This window comes from Podarcis filfolensis (assembly GCF_964270895.1).
Source record: "Podarcis filfolensis genome assembly, chromosome: 9".
NCBI lineage: Eukaryota > Metazoa > Chordata > Lepidosauria > Squamata > Lacertidae > Podarcis > Podarcis filfolensis.
The window spans coordinates 54,359,056-54,374,216 of record NC_139610.1 but is presented as its reverse complement, the minus strand read 5'-3'; the positions used below and the strand labels follow the sequence as shown (position 1 = coordinate 54,374,216).

The 15,161-nt window shown below is 37.9% G+C and overlaps 1 protein-coding gene across 5 annotated transcripts in view; it reads left to right on the top strand.

Moving 5' to 3' along the window:
• The window catches only part of SGMS2 (sphingomyelin synthase 2), a 34,665-nt gene extending 23,991 nt beyond the window's left edge, over window positions 1–10,674 (top strand). For all 5 annotated transcript variants that reach the window (XM_083571641.1, XM_083571640.1, XM_083571638.1 and 2 more), the window contains 5 exons: window positions 1,678–2,344; window positions 3,846–3,963; window positions 4,094–4,247; window positions 7,526–7,692; window positions 8,686–10,674. In XM_083571641.1, coding sequence (XP_083427767.1) covers window positions 1,890–2,344; window positions 3,846–3,963; window positions 4,094–4,247; window positions 7,526–7,692; window positions 8,686–8,889 — 1,098 coding nt within the window. In that variant the 5' untranslated portion in view covers window positions 1,678–1,889 and the 3' untranslated portion in view covers window positions 8,890–10,674. The remainder of the gene's footprint in view (window positions 1–1,677; window positions 2,345–3,845; window positions 3,964–4,093; window positions 4,248–7,525; window positions 7,693–8,685) is intronic.
• Window positions 10,675–15,161: the final 4,487 nt, after the last annotated feature.

Sequence of the window (15,161 nt, the reverse complement as noted above, 5' to 3'; positions counted from 1 at the left end):
ACCTCCCCTCCGTCCGAAACAAGGGATTGCCCCAATGCTCAACTATTACTCAGTTTGAACCTAGGTATCAGCTGATATTTCTAGGACTCTCCCATGTCTGTTGGCTATAGTGTGACCTGCCTCAACAAATTCTTGCATTCCCCTCCTTCCCATGATATTCCTTTGTTACCCTTAATACTGACCATAGGAAAATGTTCCACAATATCTTTTGGTTCCGAAGGGCATAGAATTATATCTAATATATTGCCTTAACTTTCAAAGCACACTTCAGCCTCTCTAGTGGCAATGACTTGACCAACCAATGCTAGTCTAACCATAGTTTACAGCACCACGTAAATAGAAAACTTAGATTTTGCTTACTGTCCATAAAAATATAGTCATCATACGTTAAGGTTTTAGAACATTAGAAGCCAATGTCTGCCTGTTTGTTCATTCAAACTTGCACTTTGTATTTTGAATGATTTTCATTTTCATTTTATTTTTAACTTCATTTGGATTTACAGTTACTGTACTGACTGCATTATTTCTAAAGGAGTGATATTGTATTGACTGGTTCTTTTGTTTACACTGTTGTGAAAACAAAGGTGAGCCAGAACAAATAAACTTCAGTGACTAGAATGTTCAGGACTCATTCCTTTGACTGCTTACTTGGTTGTGTATTGTTCCTGGTGATCTTGACCCAACTGCTTTCAGTGTTTGGAGCATACAAATTACTTGGTTTCTAATGGCTACAGATTATTTGGTGCTGCTTCTAGAGATCAAAAGGATAGTGTCAGGCTTGGCTTGTATAATGGATAGGAGAGAGAAAGCAAAGATCAAAAAGAACTTTGCAGCTGTATCTAAGGGCAAGCATGTTAAAAGAGAAATAGTTGGACATTTAAGAGCAGAATAAGACATAGGGACAGAAATGTATTTTCCTCATTCTTAAGGACATTCTGTTCCCCTTTGTAAATGGGCGTACTTTAAAAGCTGAAGTCTTATCTGTCCCATCAAACTTATCTTCCCTATCTGTATCTGATATTACTCATGAATTAAGTGACTTGCAGCACATGGAGATGCCTTGAACCAGTGGATTAGACTTTCACGTACCAAAAGGCATCTTCTCCTCCATGCCCCAGGGACAGGGCTCAGACTGGAAAATTGAAATAGTAAAGAGAATCAAAAGGAGTGTACACAGTGTAACTATCTGGCATTGCTGAATAGCCACAACTTATTCCCATATTTATGAAATTATAGTAGTTTGGCACAACTATGAAGTCAAATGCAGCCTACCAACTATCTAACTGCCCCCTAGCGCTCAAATGGGTCTATGTTTTAGATATGTGTTTACCTGTGATTGGATAATAAATTTTGTGTGTGGTTGTTGTAAGGTTACTGGCAGGCTGCATTCTACATAATAAATCTCAAGCTTGTAGAACTCTGATAAAAAGGAAGGACCTTATCGTATTGAAGTTGTGACTTCTGGACAAGCTTGATGCCCAGCAACTTGCATTTTAGAATTGCTAGGTACTGAAAGCAACTATTAAGAGCTCAAATCTAATGTCCAGCCATCCAGAAAAACCCAGGAAAGCTGTACTGGACATTAGAAATGGCCGCCACCTGTACTGTCCAACATGCATGCAGAGGTAACTGTGACGATTTTTGCAAATTTTACATCTTTGTCAACTTAAATTGCAGAGAATGTATTGATGGCCCCTGGAAGAAAAGCTTGTGAGACTCTTTCTGGAAAACTGAAGCCTTAATTGAAAGTTAAATTGGAATCCCCGGTTTCGACATGCTTTGTTAAAGGACCAAGATTGGCTGGAATTACGGGAAGCAGACTTTAAAAGAAGCAGGAGATAATATTAGAAATCAGACAAGAATTTGTTAATTTTGCTGCACGTGTTAGGATGGATACCATAGAGACAGCAAAGCTTGAAGAGCACATGGAAGTCCAGAACAATGAAACTGCAAATGGTTATGCTCGACCCACACTCACTGTCAGTGAGGAGAACAAGAACAGCAGCAGCAAACCAAAGGGTTTATCCAATGGTTTGCGGAAAGGCACTAAGAAGTATCCAGACTATATACAGATTTCTATGCCCGCTGAATCTAGAAACAAACTTCCTTTAGAATGGTGGAAAACAGGCATTGCCTTTGTGTATGCTGTCTTCAACTTAATTCTAACGACTGTCATTATCACAGCGGTACATGAGAGGGTGCCTCCCAAGGAGCTCAGTCCTCCATTGCCAGATAAGTTTTTTGATTATATTGATCGTGTAGAATGGGCTTTTTCTGTATCAGAAATAAATGGAATTATACTGTTTGGATTATGGACAATCCAGTGGCTGTTTCTCAGATACAAGTAAGTCGCACAGCTTCTTTTCTTCTTATTATTAAAGACCAAACTAGATGTCAATTAAATACATAGGCAGTTATGTAACTTGTCTGTCTTTAACTAATTAATCACTTCCCTACAGGGCTCAGAATAGAAATCTGTTTTACGGCATGGCTAGGGATTTTAGAAAAAAACTGTATGAGGGGACTTCCATTCCAATCTCAATGGGGGAGTGATTCCTTTACAGTGAGAATTGAGCTTCCTCAACCGTGCAGTTAGCTTAGGAAAAACTGATATGAAGTGAACATTATACATAGTAAGGACACATCTAGTTTGGCCATCCCTGAGAGAATTCAGAGTTTTACCTATTAATCATAATTTACTTATTAATCATGTGGACTTGCAAAAGAAAGGCTGAGATACTAGAAAAAAGATACATTCAAGTCTGCAATAATGCTTGCTAACATTTTGGATTATCAGTTTTTCCTTCTTTATATAATTATGTTTAAAACAAATGGATTTGTAACAAAGATGCAACATATTTATATTTAATCTGAATGTGATTTAAGATGCAGTCCTATATCAATTTATCTGGGATTAATTCCTGTTCAACTCAATGGGACATACTTCTGATTGTTCAATTCACCTAAAAGAAAACTAGCACAACAAATATCTGCTACTATCTGTATTCCAGTTCATCAGTGCCAAACCCTTCATGCAGAGAGTAGTTCTATGGTCACAGCCACATACAGGAAGCAGCTAGTAACATGATGAATTATGCAGCTTCCCAGAGTTGGTTGTATGGGAAATAAGCAATCAAGTCTTGCAGGAATTGTCACTGCTCTACATCAGCTGTTTTACTCAAAAATATGTATATGCCACCTTCCTAGAATCTAACCTTAAAAGTGATATACGACTATGATAACAGATCCCATAAGATACACTTGGGTGGTCAAATAATTGAGAAGTGCATGTCTTAGTAGTTCCACAAGTATGAATTGCTCTTTTTGGAGCATATTGGTCCATAAGATAGACATATTACACTCAAATGTTGCAAATCTTGAAAAATCCAAAACTTTACTATAAAATTTATGGTGTCATTGGCTCAGTCCTGTGGAACATTCTTCCAATAGAGATTCAGCAGGAAATTTCCATTTTAACCTTTAAACATCTGCTGAAAACTTTTCTGTGATGGTAGGTTTATGTGGACAATTAAGAAAACATATTCTGCAATAGTTAGCTTGTTTGTGATTTTAAATTTTTGCTTGGTTTTTATTGTGTATGTATATATAATTGTTGCAAACCACTTTGATATTTTTTGACATTGCAGTAGAAAAGTATTTTTCATAAATGAATAAATAAGAACGTGGCTGTAACAGTTTTCCTGTTGTACTCATTATCCTATGCTATGGAGTACAGATTAAGAGTGGGAAAGATATCATGTTGAATTTTGCAGGCATAGTCTTTTTATGGAGTTGTACTTATAGCATAACTACATGAACAATCTCTCTTTAATATTATTTTTCAGATCAATAGTGGGACGAAGGTTCTTCTTTATAATAGGAACTTTATACCTTTACCGCTGCATTACCATGTATGTCACCACTCTCCCTGTGCCTGGAATGCATTTTCAGTGTGCTCCAAAGGTAAACCTAGTAAATGCAAATTATATTTATTTTACAAATCAGTTGGCTTGGAGTTCTTTATCCAACCAAACACTTCCAGTCTCCTTCAGCTTGTGTTTCTTCTTATTTTGTTCTCCCTATGACAAACTAGCTAAATGGAAATTCTCAAGCCAAGGTTCAGCGGATCCTGCAACTAATTTCCGGCGGTGGACTGTCTATAACAGGCTCACACATCTTATGCGGAGATTTCCTGTTCAGTGGTCACACTGTAGTGCTAACACTCACTTACCTATTTATCAAGGAATGTAAGTTTCAATTTTTCAAATGTTTCCTAAATGTTTTGTATGGTTTTAGGTGGTCTTAATGTGGCAATCCTAATGTGCAAACTAGGCCTCATGGTCTTAGTTTTTGGTTGTTTTTTAAACACAGCTATCTAATTTGGATGGCTTGTTGCAAACTGTTCCTTCAGTTAGAAAAAAGAAAAGATGTTTGTGTTCCCAAGCCTAATTCAGTTACTATAAATTGGTGTAGGACAGAAATAATTGCTTACCTTTCTCTTTGGCATTGTCTTCCTTGTTGTTTCTTTTGCCACAAGGTCTCATAAAATAAACATTCCCTTATTTATTTACATGTTTATGCCACACTTCCTTCAGAGAACTTGGGGTTGCAGAGAAGGTCCCTTGTGCACTTCATCCTCATAACAACCTTATGGGGTCAAGTAGGCTGATAGAGAGTTCCTGGTCCAATGTCAACCAATGATGGGTCTTCCTAGTCATTGTCCAAAACTCTACCCACTTCACTACACCAATTTGTAGTTCTAGAAGACTTACGCATGAGTACTGTATTTTGGTTGTTAGAAGGCTGGTGCTACAAAGAACAAGCATGTCAAAAACTGGGTTCCATATAAACTGGAAAACATGCCTTTCATTGGCATATGCATAGAATCATAGAATCATAGAGTTGGAAGAGACCACAAGGGCCACCGAGTCCAACCCCCTGCCAAGCAGGAAACACCATCAGAGCACTCCTGACATATGGTTGTCAAGCCTCTGCTTAAAGACCTCCAAAGAAGGAGACTCCACCACACTCCTTGGCAGCAAATTCCACTGTCGAACAGCTCTTACTGTCAGGAAGTTCTTCCTAATGTTTAGGTGGAATCTTCTTTCTTGTAGTTTGGATCCATTGCTCCGTGTCCGCTTCTCTGGAGCAGCAGAAAACAACCTTTCTCCCTCCTCTATGTGACATCCTTTTATATATTTGAACATGGCTATCATATCACCCCTTAACCTCCTCTTCTCCAGGCTAAACAGCTCCCTTAGTCGTTCCTCATAAGGCATCGTTTCCAGGCCTTTGACCATTTTGGTTGCCCTCCTCTGGACACGTTCCAGTTTGTCAGTGTCCTTCTTGAACTGTGGTGCCCAGAACTGGACACAGTACTCCAGGTGAGGTCTGACCAGAGCAGAATACAGTGGCACTATTACTTCCCTTGATCTAGATGTTATACTCCTATTGATGCAGCCCAGAATTGCATTGGCTTTTTTAGCTGCCGCGTCACACTGTTGGCTCATGTCAAGTTTGTGGTCAACCAAGACTCCTAGATCCTTTTCACATGTACTGCTCTCAAGCCAGGTGTCACCCATCTTGTATTTGTGCCTCTCATTTTTTTTGCCCAAGTGCAATACTTTACATTTCTCCCTGTTAAAATTCATCTTGTTTGTTTTGGCCCAGTTCTCTAATCTGTCAAGGTTGTTTTGAAGTGTGATCCTGTCCTCTGGGGTGTTAGCCACCCCTCCCAGTTTGGTGTCATCTGCAAAATGTTCCTATTAACATGAATATACCTATGTAGGTTCTGTGAAGCCTGAATATGTGACAGTTTCTGGTAATGTAATATACATATTACATTTTAATACATTAGTGGAGGTGGGAGAACATTATGTGGACATAATGTTCCATGAGTAGTTGGTAAATAGCCGTTTCATGCACTATTTTATGTGAGGATGTTGTCACAGATGTACTGTGGTCATGTTTAATCATCCCATTTAATGTTGTTGTTTAGTTTACCTATCTAGCATTTAGCATATGCCCTTTGCAGAAAAAGAAAAAGGAACGGAAAGGAAAGGAAAGGAAGGAAATTATTACTGACATGGGGCTATTACAGCCATTCTTCTTCACTAGATTGTCCTGTGAACCCTGGAATACTGCTGGCAGGGTTTTATAAATAAGTGGTGTGGACTGTACATCAGGATATTATCTACTAATTTCTTGTTCCTGTATGATTATGGGGGTGGGGGGATGCTGTTTGAAGCAAGAGCAAATACTGCTCCATTATTCTGAAGCTGAGTGCAATATGCTCCACTGATCTTTCTGAACAGGCATTTTGCCAATCTGAAAGATGCTTCCTGTGTTCTCATCCCTGTTTATCAATATATTTAACTCCCTGGCCAGAGATGGCTGTACAAGCTTCCTTCCCTCCATTTTGACATTTATTTTTGGAATGAGCAATAAAATGCAGTAGTGCACTGGTTTGTTTGTATTTTTAGTTAATTACATAAATCGGATTGAATTTATTTGAAATAGGTACTGGTGCTGTTATTCTTCAAAAAACACAAAGGAAATGAATGATTCTCTGATCTAATTTCGCTATCTTCTTTCCTTCCTCAAATATAATTATGATTAGTGTGCTGCCATGTAAAAAGTGGCCATGGATTGAAAAAGAAAGATAGTATTATGGTGGTGGGAACCATTTACCCCTTTGAATGAATGGATTAATTTTCTTTTTTACTCGTATGCTTTTATGGATGTCAGATTGTTGCAGCACAATTTTAAGAGCTCTTAAATGTAAGTTTTGTATGAAGGGTTATGGTAGTGATGGTTCTGTAACACTCCTTCCATTACCTGCCAGTATGTTCCTTCCTCATAGTGTCAGATAGCAAGGACGAGTGACAGGAGGCTTGCAGCAAGTTGGAAGAATATGGGGAACAGGTAGTAAACCTGATCATTGTTGAGCTAGGTGGTACTCTTTGGGTGCCCGATTGGAGCCCATATTGCTAACCCATCTTTATAAAGCAATGTTGGTGGTGCAGATTATACAATTGGCCTTGAACATAGGAGACTGCCATTGGTCCATCTAGTCCAGTGCTATTTACACCAAGGGCAGTAGCTCTCCAAAGTCTCAGGCAGAGGTTTTTTCCTTGATGGAAAATTCTTTTAATTGAATAATCCAAGGATTAAGCCCGAGACCTTCTGCATGGCAGTTGTGTATTCTGCCATATCCCCTAGGAGCATGAGTCAGATATGTATTGTATGGAAACCCAGCCGGCAACATAGTGCAAATTGAGCAAATCAGCTGATTAGCCAGCATTCATATATTTATCTCCTGTTAAATTTACTCTATGGGATCAAATTATATGGCAACCTGTTCCTGTGAACTAAATATAATATTTTAGTTTATGTCTCTGTGTGTGCATGTGCATATCCATGCATTTGCATTCACAAATTAGTTCAAATTCATATTCATCTGTTTTGCTGCTCTAGATACAATTCTCATATGAAACCTCTTTAACATGCTTTCCTTCTTGGGCAGATTCACCTCGTCACTTTTGGTGGTATCACTTGATCTGCTGGTGTATGAGTGTTGCTGGAATAATCTGCATCCTAGTAGGACATGAACATTATACTATAGATGTTGTCATTGCTTATTATATCACCACAAGGCTCTTCTGGTGGTATCACTCAATGGCTAATGAAAAGGTAAGTAACGGGAATACCAGCTTCTAAATTAAGGTTAGGTACTTGAGATATATAGTACTGCTTTACAAAATGTATTATGTTAAAATGAGATTGCTGAATTATGCTGGACTTTTTAAAGGCATTTTTACTTCTCCCCTGGAAATCTCATGGGTCAACATCTAAGAAAATATTGGTATAATCCGGAAAAAAAGTTAGTCATGGTGAAGTTTATTTGAATTTAAGGCACTAACATCCCAGTCCCACACTGAGGAGTAAGACCTGCCTTTTCAATCAGTTATCATTTCAAGTAAATGTGCACAGGAATCCCACCATAAACATCTAACTGCACACATTTGTTGCAACTGTGTTTTGGTAAATCATATCCAGTACCTTAACTACACTATACACGTGAAGCTTTAAAAAAAAAGTCTATCACAAATCTGGTTCAGTTTAAATGAATGCCTTTCTAAATTACTGGAACTTCCTTTACTTAATTGTGAACCAGTTAACGGTAAGTGGAGAGGCATTTTCACTACGTGAATGGAATGCTGGTCAAAAATATTGTAGTTAGTCGGGAAAACAAATAAAGCCATTTGCTGTAAGTAGCACAAAAAATGACCAAAAGAAAATTTCTATATGAGGTTAAGCAGGTTTGAGCTGCCTTATTACCTTCATGGGAGTCTAGGAATCCCACGTGTATGTCTCTGAGCTCCTTGGAGTAATACGAGGAGTTAATAAATAATACTACTTTGCCTGGTTTTACTTTACTGCCCTCTGTTTCAAATGGCGTCAGTTATCACAAAATTCCAGCACAAAAACCAATATGGAGCTGAAGGACAGGGAGAAACTGATTGTCCTATCTGAATTATACCTATGTTTTATATGCTTTTTACTCCATGGTAGTGCTTTCTTTCTAAGGAAAAAATAAGAATTATTCCAGTGGTTTAAATATGTCTCTTTTTAAAGCAGTCTCAGCAGGATCTTAATATATTTTTCTCCCCCCTCTTAATGCAGAACTTGAAAATCTCATCACAGACAAACTTTCTCTCTCGAGCATGGTGGTTTCCAATATTCAATTTCTTTGAAAAGAATATACAGGGCTCTGTGCCTTGCTGTTTCTCATGGCCAATATCTTGGCCCCCTAGCTGTTTCAAGTCTTCATGCAAAAAGTATTCCCGAGTTCAGAAAACGGGAGAGGACAATGAAAAATCCACCTGAAGAAAACGAAGACAAGAGAATGTATTGTTCTTTACTTCTACCAAAACATTTGTGCTATAACCAAAGCTCTTAAGATGACTAGATTGTTAACTGCAGAAGTGGACCAAACTTTGTGCAACTGATCTGAGAAAAGACAATTGTAGACACAAACAAAATAATTATTGCCCCTTGGTATATTTTTCTAGTCATATTGTACAGTTTCATCCCACTCTTCAGCGCTAGTAGACACTGGCACTCAGTGGCACTCTGGTGCCAACAGAACACTTCCTGAGGAGGAGGAAAGCTAGGACATTGGTTTCTTAATGAGATTCAGAGGTGCCAAAGAACACATCACACCATCTGTTGTTAAATATCACTCATCCCACAGAAGCACTGAAACAAAATATCTGCTTTAGACTCGTGGAGTTTGAAGAGCAAAACCATAGTAAACGATAAAAGGCACAATACTGGTCTTTCTAGCTATATGCAGAGAGTAACAGAAGTTGGCAAGCAGTGGTCTTACTATTCTCACTAGTGAAGGCAAGACTTGTTTTACATAACTGGTGAAACCAGAAGTGAACCTTGATCTTTTTATACACTCTTATGGGAATGAATATATTATAACCCTGTAATGCCACCACTGTTTCCATATACTCTAGCTACCCTCTATTGTTTTTTACATTTTTTAAAAAAAATAAGTGGCAATTTTATATATATATATATCCATATATGACCATAAAACCTATTTTACCTGATGATACTGTAAGTTAGAAATAATGTCTACTAACATCGTCAGCATTCAACAACAGGAAAAAATAATTTATTGTTAAAATGCATATATGTAAGGCAAGGGAATTATTTAAATTTCTGCTGGTCAGCTTGCATGAATGTGTGGTGCATGTGCATAACACATTTTGAGTATATGCACTTTGCAGCGAATGCTCAAAAAATGGAGGATCTGTAATTGAAAGAGAATGTTGATACTCCTTCAGGCAATGACTGAAAATACCACTGAGTGCGGACAACCACATTGTTGGCTCTCAGAGGTATAAATTTGTAATCTTAAATAGTCATAAAATTCCTGCAGGATTGTTAACATTGTTTTTGTGATTGTACGTGGCTGTGCATCTACACATGTATAGCAGATAATACATAAACTTGAGTGAACCATTTAAATGCTGTGGGAGACAAAACTTCTCCTGATCCTCCAGTCACTCACTGGCTTTGATCTTCTGTAAGGATTTTTTGAAGGCTTAAAAAGAAATGGTGCGATTTTTGCAAAAACTATGGAACAGTGGGCCTGAGAGCTGGATGTGATACATCTACAGATGAACATCACATTGTTTTTTCCTTGGTGTGAATTTGAGTTGTTGTGCCAAGGGTATTCACTGCAATGGTGTGTTTGTTTCACTATTACCTAACACTATATTTATTTATTAAATGGTCATGTGGCCAGTCTGCTACTTTATTGTTTACAGATTTTTTTTGGTTGAACAAAATGTTTCTGTGTAATATAAAACTGTATATGTGAAAACACCCAAACATTTATTAAGTTAATGTTTAAGAAAGCTAACATGGCCCACTTTTTTTGTTCTGTTTTGTACAGGAATCAAACAGTGTCATTACCATTATAATATCTAGTAGTTAAATGTATTTTTCATTGTTGCCAATTGCTTTTCTATAAAAAAAATCAGTAAAAGGAGCAGCTAGAGAAATAACTATTGAATTTGCTTAAGTCTAATCAGTTACTATAACTTTTTTTAAAATAATGCTTTAAAGAGTGACATTAAAAAAAAAGTAATGAGACAATTTGACTGGAAAATTTATTCTAATTTAAAATTCAGTGTGTAGGTCTGGGTGTTTCTTTCATTCACAGGCCAGGCCGTTAAGCTAATTCTGGTTTTCAGACTATCACTTTGGCAACAACAAATCTTAGTACAACAAATAATGCATCATGGGAACAGAAGATAGTGAAGTATGATAATTCAGCCAGAAACCTTACTTTTATGGGTAATTTTTCCTTCCTAGAAATATTTAACTTACTTGCTCTCAGGCCAGTTACAGGTACATACATAACTTTTTTGTGTTAATAACTAACAAGGTTAATAACTAACCAGTAAACGATTAGATACAGTGGCTAATAAAATGACAAAATCAGATTTAAAACTTAAGGCTAAAACAAACTTAACTTATTTTGATTTGCATTGGAGATGGTGGTCACGGTCCAAAGGAAAGTATGTAGAGGGACTCCTTCTGATACATCAGTCACCCCGTCCTATTTCAGGGCCGCTTCAAACATGGCAAAATGTATAAAGGAGAGAGCATTTCTGTATGAATATAGCATTCAAGCTGTGTAGATCAACAAAATGTGTGCATATGTTTGCACATTAACAATCTACACCTATCCTGCATGCAACTTTGCTACAACAAAGTGGTTCTCATGATGCATTTTATCACATTTGAAGCAACCCTCAAGCTGGACTGAAACTCACATGTTTCAAAAGCAAGTGGCAAAGTTCGTGGTAAACTTCTGTGTGGACAAAAGGCCTCGTGTCTTTTCAATACGTTGCATGTGTATTAGGGGTTCAGCCAGAAATTGCAAGCTACACTTGCAAAAATAGTCTCTTCCTTCAAGTCCTCAACCTGGTTTCTGTACGTTAACATCAAATTGCTAACCTTTTAAATTTCTAAGGTAGACCACCTAGGTTTGAGGGCACCATCTGTGACTGAAACATGTACATTTTATCTCCTAGACGACAAGTGTAGATCAGAGAAAGTTGGACTGTTTATCTCCCATTCAAAATTGGTGAAACTTGAGCTGCAATTTTGTGCTTTTAAAAAAATTATTATTCAGAGGGACTTTGGCATGCTTCTCTAAATTGCTTTCAACACAAGGATCTGGTATTCAAATAGTATATAAATGCACTGGCCAGTTAATTAAAATAAAGAGATAGAATTGAACTTAATCAGCTATACAGCTATTTCCATAATTCACAGTGAAATTTGAGCTTCTTGGTTTCTGATTATTCTTGCTTTGGATGAGAAATACTAAAGTGGAGAATAAATGAATCCATCTCCTTAGATGGCAAGTGTAATTTGATAAGCTTGTAGATAACTGTTAGCAAAGGAATGCCTAGTAAACTACAGTAGTACACTACTTGAAAACAGCTTCAGGATTAATCTCCTGACAAATAGGGGGAAATAGGGAGAATATTAAAAATGATGCAGTTTTTGTTGACCGTGTTTATTCTGGTTCTTAGTGAGCTTAATTGCTCTTGTTCATTTCAGTATATTGTTTAAAAGGCCTGCACAACTTAAGACAGACATGTCTGCTGGATACCTAAGGGCTTAAATAATCCTCTTGGTTTTGCTGTCTACAAAACCCAAACCAGGGGAGCTGTAGAGTACCTGGCTGACCATCATATTTGGCTGGGAGGCTGCATTTGGCAAGATGGTCACAGGCTATGAAGGCCTGGCCTCTGGTATTAACTTTATTGCCAAATATTTCCAATAACTTTATTGCTTGACAAATCGACTGAAAGCAATCGTAAGAAAAGAAAGTATACAGGATAGGAAGGAGCTTAAATATAAGTTTCATTATCTCTTTAAAACTATAAAAAATACCAGTCTGTACTCTGAAGTCTCCTTCAGCTGTCAAAGCAAAGGCATCCCAAAAGCATAGCTCAAAAGCTTGAAATATGATATACATAAAGTCAAATTCGTAACTGGCACAGCGAAGTAGATAACGTCCATCCCGAAGTAAAAACGAACCAACAAATGAGAAACAAGCAAAAATCTTAGAATACATTCAAAATCATTATTGTGGTCACAGCCCATCCTCCTTTTGTTTCCTTCCAGTTTTATGGATTTTTATTGAATTAAATATTCTTTATACAAGCCACAGCAGTAAAGTTGAAATTTCTTGGGCATATTCCCCCCCCCCCCCTGGGGTGGGATGTGCATTTCTCTTGTGATGTCAGTGAAGTGCCTCTGATAACATTTCTAAAATAGCAAGTTCTGTTTTAGGTGCTTATTTAAAGATTTTGGCCATAGTTGTATCTTGTAAAGAAAAGGGGGGCAGGGAGAGTGCTTTAGTATGATGACTGGCAACAGAAGTCTTGGATATGTTACTAAACCTAGATATATAATCCAGTGTACGTAGCCTCTGTGTGTAGTGCCTGTTAGCCCCCTAATGGACACACATAGTGTTGCATTTCTGTTCAATGTCAATCAGTTTCAATAAGCATATTCTTGTGGCTGAATCTTTAAAGGTTTATTAATTCAAGTAAAAAAGGCACTGTATGCCCACATGTTTTGCATTAAATATAATTTCAATTTACTTTTTGTCTACAACACTGTTGTAGTGTATGCTTCTTAGGTCTTTCTAGTTTGGCTCAAGAGGCAGAAGTGAATATATTATGACTAGATATGCAGTATTTTGTGGGTTTAAACCCAGCAGTTGTAAGTATAAGATAGTAGCATCTGGATGAAGTTTTCAAACCCTTTACCTATGATCCGTCAAAACAGATCCTATGGCTTGGATCTAGTTGCATTGAAGTCAGTTGGACTCTAATCATCATGACTATCAGCACAATCTTAGCCATGTCTCCTCAGAGGTAAATTCTATTGAATTCAGTAGGGCTTACTTCCAGGTAAGTGAGGTTATACTCAAGTTGTTTATTCCAGTGGCACCTGAGTTCAATTAACTTGGGCTACAATCTGATATTCATACTTTCCTGAGAGTAATGCCCACTGAACTCAATGGGACTTACTTCTGAGTGGACATGTATAGAATTACACTGTTAGTCTGGATCCAGCTCGTTGTATTTAATTTTAAAAAATCCTCTGAACTTTTTGAGTGCTGATATATTTTGATATAAACACCCTGAGCAGAATAAATATTTCAAAGCTTGGATTTTCATCATACTACAGAAACAGATGTTGAACTCCCTGCAAAATCAGGATAGTGAGAGTTGCACTTGTAATCTAGCAGCAACTGGAGGTCACAATGTTGTCTACCCCTGCTCTAACATATCCTGCTTTTCCCCAGATAAATTTTGACTGGGATTCGCTTTCTTTATGCTAAAGTAAGCAAAAAGAGCAGCTAAAATTTACTCTGGTAAATGTTGCTTGAGAAAAGTTAGGATACCTTTCCAAGTATTATTCTTAAAAAAAAAAAAAAAAGAAGTTGCACTACACTATCTGTATACAACCGCATAGAGGCGTACCTAGGGGTTCGCAAATTTGGCCCCCACGAAGGGCACTGGCCCACCCCCCCCTTCTGCAAAAATCACCCCAGGCATATATGTTGCACCCATTGCTCCCCACTTCCTTGCTCATCAGGCGCTTCTCCTTTTGCTCAGGAGAGAGAGAGGCGGCTGATGGAAAGGGTGATCAAACCCTTCAGCCTCTTCCTCTTCCTCTCCATCTGTTGTTCCTGCTGATGCCTTCCCTTCCCTTTTATTACAGCAGCCCAGCAATCAGCAAAGGAGCTACAGCATCTTGTTTACATTGGATACACACACCGTTTACTGGTATTGCGAATGCACAAGACCCCTCCCATGCGTTGGAGTGGGTGGGTGGGTGCATGAGTTGGTTGGGAAAGGCTTGGGAATATCCTTTATCTTTCTTACTTTTCTCCTTTTCCTCCACACTTTAATGCCGACATTAAAGTGATGGAGAGATCAGACCTCCCCCTGCTGTCCTTTTTGGAAACAGCCTTTGCCATGAATGAACATAAGGGCAAATTTGCAAGATAAGCACTAGGGCAAGGTTTCCCAAACTTAGGCTTCCAGCTGTTTTTTTGGACTACAGTTCCCATCATTCCTGACCACTGGGTCCCGCTAGCTAGGGATTATGGGAGTTGTAGTCCAAAAACAGCTAGACACCCAAGTTTGGGAAACTGCACTAGGGTTTTGCTTGCTTATAATATTTGTGTTTGTGCATTTGGATCTAGAAGACAACATATGTTTACACCAATGTGAATACATCAAAAGGGCATTGCTGCATACAATCAGCTACAAAAACAGAGTCCTGTTTATAGTGAAAATAAAATACCTGAACTGAAGGAAGGAAGGAAGGAAGGAAGGAATGGTGAAGCTGACATACATTTTGAAGGAAAATGTAACCAATCCACTTTTAACTCTTTAATTGCAATAGTTTCTCAGCCAGCATTTTTTAAAAGAAAACTCATGGAGTGTTTTATTCCTTTGTTGTAAATAGAGCCTCACACTGCAAGCCTTTACATGTCTACTCAAAAGTAAGTTCCACTGAATTCAATAGAGCTTACTCCT